This window comes from Rhinolophus sinicus, linkage group LG04 (genome assembly GCF_036562045.2).
Source record: "Rhinolophus sinicus isolate RSC01 linkage group LG04, ASM3656204v1, whole genome shotgun sequence".
Classification (NCBI taxonomy): domain Eukaryota; kingdom Metazoa; phylum Chordata; class Mammalia; order Chiroptera; family Rhinolophidae; genus Rhinolophus; species Rhinolophus sinicus.
Window position 1 is genome coordinate 184,517,527 of NC_133754.1, and position 9,638 is coordinate 184,527,164.

Sequence of the window (9,638 nt, forward strand, 5' to 3'; positions counted from 1 at the left end):
AAGCCTCCCTTGACTGTTTCCTCAGTCCTCCTCCCAGTTTGGAAGAGGGGCCCCCCTCCGTGCTCCAACAACCCTTGCTCTCCCCATGGTGGCATTTATCAAGATAGTCATTGCCTGTGATTTCATCCCACTCATTCAAACATCCATCAACATTCGCTGGTGACCTCATGAGCCAGGCTCCGGGCCAGTCCCTGAGGAGGTAGGGGCAGACAGCGTTCCAGCCCTGCCCCGAGGAAGTTCATGTCCCATGAGCTGTGATTCTTACCCTCTTTGGGGGCCATGGAATCTGATGTGTACACAGGGATAACTGGTATTCAGAAGCTGACAATCCCTGGCCCAGGAAACTTGCCTTGGACCATGAGCTCCCCCAGGGGCAGGGACCTGCTCACCGCCTGGCATAGGGCAGCTGCTTGTTGGATGGCGAGAAGAGCAGATGGGTAGCTCATTATTCCGTGGCCATGCTGGTGTGGGGAGGAGGGGCAGGCCCTGGGACCTACAGGGCTTGGCAAAGCGAGGCCCGTGACCTCCATGCTGAGGCCTGGACCCTGAGGCAGGGCCGCCTCTGACCCTCTGATGGCCTGACACGGAATAAAGGCAACCTGCAGGATTCCCCAGTCACTGCAATCAGCAGCTTCTGCCAACACTGCCATTGCTTGACTATGCAGTGTTCCCTCCCTAACACTTCCTGCTACAGGTGGGTTCATTTTGCAGATGGGAAAACTGAGGCTCAGAGAGCGGAAGACCTCGCCCATGGTCAGACGGGAGGCAAATGGGAGAGCCAGCATTGAACCCAGGGCCGGTGACTCCAGAATCGCGCCATCTGTGCCCAGGCTGCCTGCTGAGCGACCCCACAACGCCCTTTCCTCCACCTGGAGTGTGACTGGGGTTTGAGAGACAAAGCTCTGTGTCAGCAAGTAAGTGTCTGTCAGGCCCGAGTCCATCGGGAGACACCTCGTCCTGAGCAGTTCAGAGTGATGTCCTCCAACTGAGGAGCAGTAAGGTCCCCAGCTGGCGAGGCAGGGTGGCCATGCATGTCCCCTTTGTGTCCTCAGGGCCCCGGCCCTCACAGGCACCCACTTCCACCCAAGCCCCTGGTCCCTGGTGGGAAGGCAGAGGGCACAGAGAAGGGGAGGGGCTCGAGAAAGCTGCAGGTGGTCCCTGCGGGGCAGGGGCTTGGAGATGAAACAGGCCACTCAGCAGAGGACAATTAGTCTTCAGAGATCACCTTAAACATGGAGTACTGCTTGCTTTTATAGGCTGCCGTTGACGTGCCTCGCAAAGAAATCTGCCGGAGATAATAAGGGGGGCTTTGGGCAGCGAGCAGCCCGGCCGCGCATGCCATGTGCTGGAGCTTATGAATCAGCCTGTGGCCGTGGCAGGGGCACACACTCTGGGGTCTGCCAGAGGTGGGTGGGTGCAAACAGACCCCACTTCCAGGGCTGAGGAGTGGAGACGGGAAGGTACCCTGGGCAGAGGGCACGAGAGGCGCAGGAGCCTGAGGCTCGAGTCCCCCTGCTACCCCAGCCACCTGTGTGAGTGCCCAGCTGGAGGGACGTGACTTCGTCCCCCGTGTGACCCCCAGTGCCAATCCACGGTCAGGGGCTGCCCAGGAAGTCCTGGCCATGGGGGGGGGACAAGATGGGCTGGTACCCGGGAGGCAGGAGGTGGGAAGTCCCAGAGGGGCTTCAGTTGAGAGGTGGCATCTGTCCTGGCTGCCTCCCGAGTCCCCAGCCTCCAGAGACGGCTGTGGGGTTTGGCAGAGGAAACAGGGCTCAGGAGGAAGGGCTTCACGGCCTCGGTGGGTGCTCGGCTGGCCACTCCTGCCCCAGCTGGCACCCTGCCTTCTCCCTCATTATCTAAGGGAGCTGGGTGGCGGTGGTCCCCTGGCTGGACCGAGATTATACTCCTTGTGCCAAAGTAGGAAGAAGAGCACCCCTCCAGGGGGAGACCAGGCAAGGTGGGATCCAGGTTCAGGCTGCTCCCAGCACCCATCTCCTAGGAGCACCCCAGCCAAAGGCAGGATGGCTGTTCATGACGGAAACACTGTGAGGCTTCAGATTGGGGCTTATGGGGTCAGTGGGAGGGCGGAGGCCCAGACCCTCGGGGAGTCCTCCTCACCTCTCCACAGGAGCCCACATCTGCTCCCACCCTGGCAAATGCCTCCTGAGCTGGGCTGAACTCTGAGCCCCTGGCCCTGGTGGGGGGTGGGGGCCCTGGACACCCCCTAGGGTAAGGGGTTGGTTGTTCTACTTCTGGGGTCCCAAAGACTTGGGAAGAGGGCCTGTGGGCCTGTTTTCTGAGCTCTTGTCCCAGGACACCTGCAGGCTTCACCCCCAGCCCTCAGCCCCATCTTGTCACCCCCGACCTGTTCTCTCTACCTGCCTGGCTCCATTCATTTCCCCACACACACCTTGCTCTCCCTCGAGGACAGATCTGGTAAATGCTGTTCTGCTTAAACGTCACCTCCTCCGGGAAGCGCTCTGCCTTCTCCTGTCCCCTTTCTCCATCACAGCCACACCACCGGGCTAGGTGGTGAGCTCTGTGGGCAGAGCCAGGGCCCAGAGGAGGGCTCCGGAAAGACAGGAGGGGGGAGGAACCCTTGACTCAGCCCCTGTGGGCTCTTCCCTTACGCCACCCTTCTCCTCTCCCAACCATGGCTAACAGTGACCGCAACCCACACCCCTGGGACCAAGACGAAAGAGGTGTCTTTTTCGTTATCGCACCCATCATGTTTTGTGATGACACCTGACTCCTGAGTTTGTTACCCCGTGAGACTCTAAGTTCCCCGAGGCACAGGTTCATGGCTGGCTGTATCTCCCAGCTAAGGCAGGATTCTGTAAGTGTCACTGAGTGAATTAAATGCAGCAGGGTTTAGGTTAGACATCAGGAAGAACTTCTCAGTGAGAATTCCTTTTTTTTCTGGAATGTTTTTGGGAAGTTTGGAAAGTACGAAGAGGCATTGCCTCTAGAGGTCAGATATGGACCCCCCTGCGGGGTGGGTGGCTTGGCTTGGGGACTGCTCAGAAACAAGGTGCCCCCGGAGGAGGTAGTTACAGTGACTTCCTGATCCACACTCCAGAACTAGAAGAACCATGTATATTTCCAGATCCTTTCATCTGAGCATCTCCAAACTCCTGGCAAATATCCCACCATCCTCTTCTGCCCAAGGGTGTGCGAGCCCCTCCGTTCTGCACGGGGAGAAAGCATGCGCTAACGAAGTCGGCGTCTTGTCCAAGGTCATCCAGCAAATGAGCTGAGGCCAGAAGGGCCTGGGAGAGACTAGCCTGAGGCGGTCCCTGGAAAAGGTGACGCTTGGACACAGCTCCGTCATTGGCAGTGAGTGCTGTGACTATCCGGGCACCACACAGCCTGGACACTGGAGCCCGCTCCCGGGAATTACACGAGCGGGCTGAACAAGACAAGGACAGGCAGCTTCTCTTCCCTTCGTCTTCCCACCTGGGAGGACCCCGCTTTGGTTCACAGCTCCAGCTCTCTAAGCCTCAGTTTCCTCATTTGTCAATCATCCCTGCTGCCAACCTCCCAGGGTGGCTGTGACTAAGAAACAAGCGCGGTGGAGATGGGGCTGGCTGGTCCTTGGACTGTGGTATTGGCACCTGTTCTCCTGGAGGAAGGGCCCAGTTCAGGACCTCAGCCAGGCCCTTCTGGTGGGAGCTGGGTGGTCAGACTACTTTCCCTGGTGGGCAGAGGGACAATCAGGACACTGACAACCTGTGAAAGGGGACAGGCTGCTTTGACAACCACCCTCTTGGAGGGTGCACGTGCACAGTGCTTTACAGTTTGCAAAACAAACCAGTATTTCACTTGACCCTCCTAACAGTGTTTGTGAAGTGAGGAGAAAGCAGGGATTGTGGTTCCATTTTATAGATGGTAAAGCCCAGACCCAGAGAGGGGGAGTAACTTACCCAGAGTCACACAGCATGAGATGAAACTAGAAGCAAGGCAGGAGGGAAGCAGGGCAGTCAAGGCTCTCTCTTTCTACAATGGCACAGGAAAGGCCTTGCCTCTTATTTAAAGCTTCAGACAAGCCTGGAGCTGGCCCAGGGGACAGTCTGTCTACATGCTGGGTCACCAAAGGAGTAGGGAGGTAAGGTAGCATTTGGTATTGGCCCAGGCCCCCGAGGCCACAAGCCCTCAGGGGCTTCTGATGCCAAGGGGCAGACAGCTGGACCTGGCCTGCTGGCAGCTGGAATATGTGTCACCAGGGAGCAGCATACTGGGCTGGCCCAGGAGTCCCTGAAGCCACATTTCAAACAGATCCCACAAAAGCAACCTCCCCTTGAGACACAGGAACCCTTGCTGGCTCCTCTCCCACAGCTCCTCCTGGCCAGACTTCATGTAGTTCAATTCAGCAAATATCCCTCAGCTCCCAACCTGAGCTGCATGGAAGGACAGGAGCCTGGGCCCAGGGGGAGACCCCGGATGGGGTCCCGAAGGAGCATGTGTCCAAAGGGAGCTCCTGATAGAGGAGAGACTCAGGGCTAGGGCACAGGGCAGTGAGATAAAGGCAGCTAAACAGCATAGATTAAATGCTGCTGGGACTTCAAGACACAGCCAGTGGGCATCAGGGAAGGCTTCCTGGAGGAGGTGGCATTTAGTAGGTTTTCCCTGAATGAAGGCGTGTGTGTGTGTGTGTGTGTGTGTGTGTGTGTTGGGGAGCCTAGTGCAGCCAACAAGATGAGACAGCAAATGTTTGGAAATGGGCAGTGTGGTGTAGGACCAGGGGTTGGCAAATGACAAGCAGTCAGTACCTATTTGGGGACTAATAGGAAGGGAGAATGAGCCAATCTGGGGATGACCTTGAACAAGAAGTCTAGGAGGTAAGACTGCTCTTGCTAAGAGGGGAGAAAGTCAGAGCTCAGGAAGAGAAGACATTATCTGGGGTTAGCTTGGGTGTAGATCTGACCTAACAAGGAATAGACCACTCCAGGAGACACTGGGAAGGGTTCTGGGTCAGACCTGGCTTTAAATCCTTGCTCTCCCGCTAACATGCTGTGTGACTTGGACATACACCTCCACCTCTCTGAGCCACCAACCCCATGACTTGGGCATGTGCATCCCTGCCTCGCCCCCAGGCTGCTGCAAGAAGTGAGGTTGTGCAAGCGTTTGGAAAGAGCTTTGCAAACTGTAGAGGGCTAGGCCCCCACACCGTAGCAGTGTCACTCCAGGCAGAACGAGCAGGCTGCAGCTTCTGAGAGTGAGGGGCCGCCAAGGCCCGCCCCTGCCGCCCCCCTCCTGCCACTGCAAACACGAACTGTTCCTTTCCCAATGGCATCTGTCTGGGAGAAATTTGAAATTTAAAACGGGCAGCCCCATTAATTCCTCTCCTCAGCGTCTCAACAAGCGGGCCTCCTCTTCTCGCCTGCCTGCCCGTCCCTTGGCAGCCTGGCCTGGGGCAGCCCCAGGGCTGCACCCCTGCTCAGCCTCCCCTCTCTGGTCCCCTCTCTGGCCAGCCCTTGGGGCTCTGCCCTCACTCCCTTCCGGTGCTCAGCCCTGGGCACCCTCCAAGCTTGCCCACCTCCCCTGCCCCTGAAGAGGCAGCAGGACAGACCTGGCGCCCGCAGACCCAGGTTCGAATCCCAGCAGAGTGGTGTCGCCTCCAGCAGGCGCAATCCTCCCTGAACCTGTTCTCCTGTCTCAAAGCCAGAGACTCACCATACCCAGCCTTCTCACAGGAGGCAAATATTTATTGATCCTCTACTGTCTTCAGCGCTCTGGCTAACGTGGGAGAATTCTGAAGAGATGAGAAGGGGAATCGAGTCTTGATACCGAAGCTCAGATTACCATGCCAGGCTCTTGGCACAGGGTGGCACACAGGGTAGAGACTTGGTAAGTGGGTAAGATTCCCATTGTAGAGGCAAGGAAACAGAGACCCAGTGAGAGGGCACTCAGAGAACTAAAGAGCTGGTCCCACTGTGAACTAAAGGTCCCCGACTCCCTTGCACACAGGTAAACCGGGAGTCTGGTGGAGGCGCAAGGGGGCCCTCCCGCCTGCAGGGGTGCCGCCCCACCCGAAACGCAAGTTCAAGCCTTCTCTGGAGGAGGAGAGGAAGGCGCCCGCCCTGCTCTCGGCCTTCCGAGCCTCGTGGGGGTGCTCCCCAAACTCTAGCCCCAAGACGGGTGCCCAACCCGCCAGCTAGAGCCCCGAGTCCAGAGTGTCCCCACAGCCCTGGCCCGCGCGTACCTGCGGCTTGTCGCGCGGCCGGTCCTCAAGTTGGGAAGCGCCGCCCATAGTCTTCCACCGGTCGTTGACCATCTTCCGGCAGGACTGGCGGAGGCGCCACGCGAGGCGCGCCGCTGCGGAGCGCAAAGGCGCCGGGGTGAGCGAGGGATCGGGCGCTGGGCGCCTTCTGCTCGCGGATCCCCGCCTCGGTGCCCCGCGCCGGGGCGGCCCGGGCCAGTAGGCGTGCGTGTGCGGGTGTGTGTGCGCGCGTGTGTATGTGCGGGTGAGAGCCGGAGCGGGAGCGGGAGCGCGAGAGCCGATCGCCTGCCAGCCGCTCGCGCTGCGCGCGGTCCCCCTCCCGGCTCCCTCGCCTCCCCCTGCGCGCTCCTCTGCCTCCGCCCTCCTCAATCTCCGCGTTTCGTGTGTGTGTGTGTGTGTGTGTGTGTGTGTTTTGTCTCGGACTCTCTTTGCCTTTTATTGCTCCCCCGGTCACACACACACACACACACACACACACACACACACACACACAGAGACACACCCCGCGGGCAGCGATGGTTACATTCCACCTCCGAAAGGCCCAGATGAAGGAGGCAGGACGGGCCTCAGAGCCCCGGGGCCAGCGGGAAGGCAGCAAACGCCGTGGGCAGGCCGGCCCTCACCCACTCTCGGAGGGACCTAAGAACCCCCGCCAGCGCCTCCTCACAAACTTCCTCCCCGGCCGGACTCAAGCCAACTCACCGTGCGCGGGGGCGCGGAGCTGGGCGGGCCTCGTGGGCGCCCCCGCCGGGCCGTCGGGCGTCTCCCGGGAGAGGAGCCGCTCTCCTCCCGGCTGCCAAAGGGCGCAGGGCTCCCCGCAAGCCTCCCGCTGGGCAGGCGGGGGTGGGGTGTTGGCCCGCCGGAGTGCGCCCCCTGCGGGTCTCCGAGGTCCGGGCCCTGGGGCACGTGCGCCGGGTCTGGAGTCTTCTGCCACTGGGGACCTCCCCCTCCGGTCCCCTCCCCGCGAGGTCGTCCCTGTGGGCGCCTCGGCCAGAGTCCGCAGACCTTCGCCCTGGCGCTCGCGGGCGGAAAGCCTGTCCGACGCCTCCCTTACCCAGGCGGCCCGCGGACTGAATGGAGGTCCCTGTCGCCGCGACAGCCGCCCGCGCAGCGGTCGCGAGTACGAGCCGCTCAGCGCTCTGCCCGCGCTCCCGGCCGATCGCCCGCGTTCCCCAGGCGCGCCCCGCGCCGTCTCAGCCCCCGCCTCCTCCTCTGCCCCGCAGAGAAAGGATTTGTGCCAGGAGGGGGCTTCTTAGTCGACCCCTCCCACCAGTAGTACTTTAAAAAACATTGGATGCTCCTGGAGCAGCCTTCGGAGGTAATTGACAAAGTCCTTAATTTGCCTCGTTAACGAGCTGCTATTGTGGCTTCTGACCGGGAGGCGCCCACACGGCCCGACGCCGCGTTCCTGGCCGTCGCCCCCTCCCCAGCCGCCGCAGGAGCCAGGCTGACTGCCCCCACCCTGCCCCTTTCTGCGTCCCCTTATCTTCTGCTTCCCCAGCTGCAGAATAGACACCCCCGTTCCTCACCCCGCACGCCCCCCCCACTCCCCAAAGCTGTTTTCCGGCTCCCGGGGCGCCTTGGCCCGCCACGCTGTTCCCTGGCACTGTCTTCGTCTCTCCCCCACTGGCTGCCAGTCTGTCGGCCCATCTTCGTCCCTCTGCCCGCCCCTCTCCGCGCCCTGCACTAGCGGAGCAAGCTGCCAGGGGGTGGGAGCTGCGCCCTGGACCCAGAAAGCTGGGGCCCGGGGACTCTGTGCCCCAAGTCATCTGAGTAGACTGTCACTCACCAGCTAGACGCTGGGTTCACAATCCGCCAGCGGTTTGTCCGCAGCCTCCTCTTCCTTCCAAGGCCGCTATGCTGCCTCACCTGCAGCCCCACTGCACCACACACAAGGAGGCAGCCCAGGGACCGGAGAGGATCCCAGAGCACTGGCTGGGAGTCAGGGGACCCTTCTGGAGCCCTGGCCTGGTGGCACCCTCCCTCTGGGTCCCTTTCCTGTGCATTAAAGGGATTGGCATGTGACCTGGAGGGCCATCAGGCTTGATCAGAGAAGTGTGGTGAAAACATAGGGCCCGGGCTGTGTGGCCTGGGGCAAGCTACTGTGCCTCTCTGAGGCTGTTTCCCCATGTGTACCAAAGGGTTAACACACCCTCTTCAGAAGGGCTCTTGTGAATTTCTGAGTGACAGTGTTTTGGAGCACCTGAGCAGGTTTCAAACTTTCCTGCTATGACCTTGGGCAGATTTCCTGTCTTTTCCAGCCCTAGTTTCCTCCTTGAACAGAAAATCGCACCCTCCCCTTTCTTAATGGGGAATTGTGAGGTTTGCAGGCATGTGGCTGGGACTTCAAGTCTGTGATTCCAATTTGAGGAGAGGAAGTAAACTCCAGTCATGTCTATGCATAGACAAAAGACCACCCTGGGGGGGACCCTGAACTGAGATTCTGAGTGCAGGGAGGGGGGTTGCTAAGCACCAGTGGATGTTCTGGGTAGTGCTCTGGATGGTCATGGAAGGCATCCTGGAGAAGGAGGGACATGAGCCAGGCCACAAAGGCGGGGGCATCTGGATACTAGGGAAGAAGGCATTGCAGCCACAAAGCAAAGGTGGAGAATGGAGTGTGACAATAGCCCGCATGGGCAAGTGCCAACAGGAGGATCTGCTCCCAGGCCTGCAGAAGGACGGCTGGACAGGTAAGCGGGGGCCACCTAGTGGCTCCTCCTGGCATTGTTTGCTGTCAGGTTGTCTGACCTGTTCAGCCTGGGGTTCTCCTTTCCTGCCTTGGGGGTGTGGTGAGCACACGTGTTGGAGTGCAGTCTTCATCCATCACCCCCCTGCTCAGTACCCCAGAAGAAGAGTCAGCCTTGGTGAAGCTCTGGAATGAGCGCACAGGCGTTTGGTGCCTGACACACTTGGGTCATTGTCTGGGGAAAGGAGAGGGCCACCCTCTGTTCATTGGCCCTGAGTTCTATGTGAGAAAAGCTCAGCTGACTCCACAGAGGAGAGTGTCCCACCCTCTGATTTCCTTTTGACAAAGCTGCTGTCTCAGTGTACTCAGCTGGCTGGGCAGAATCAGGGCTTTCCAGCCAGCCCAAGACATGGCATTCAGGGACCAGCCAGGACCTCAGGGGAGCTGGAACCCAGGACCCCCAGGCTGCATGGCATTAAACCTGGCATGCCTCCCCACTCCCTGCACGTCCTCTCATGCTCTTTCCTCCAGCTCACCGACTGCATGTTCCTACGTGGCCTGCCTATGGCCACCTAGATGTGATGCCCCACCAACATTTTTAGTTTAAATCCCAGAGAGAAGGGCGGTGACCCATCCTGCTGATCTTTTGGAGCCAGGACATGTCAGTCATAGGTCATCAGCTGCCCTTGGACAGGTGCCCATCATAGTCCGATGGGGGGCATGGTTGTGGGG

The 9,638-nt window shown here is 59.9% G+C and overlaps 1 protein-coding gene across 3 annotated transcripts in view; it reads right to left on the reverse strand.

The window, feature by feature from the left end:
- The window catches only part of FIBCD1 (fibrinogen C domain containing 1), a 33,061-nt gene extending 25,404 nt beyond the window's left edge, over positions 1–7,657 (reverse strand). Inside the window, exons 1-2 of one of the 3 annotated variants that reach the window (XM_074331188.1) lie at positions 6,923–7,657; positions 6,203–6,315 (exon numbers count right to left, since the gene is read on the reverse strand). In XM_074331188.1, coding sequence (XP_074187289.1) covers positions 6,203–6,274 — 72 coding nt within the window. In that variant the 5' untranslated portion in view covers positions 6,275–6,315; positions 6,923–7,657. Of the gene's footprint in view, positions 1–6,202; positions 6,588–6,722; positions 6,888–6,922 lie in introns of those variants that run through there. The other 2 variants (XM_074331189.1, XM_019728863.2) reach the window with 2 other exon arrangements.
- Between the last annotated feature and the right edge of the window lie 1,981 nt (positions 7,658–9,638).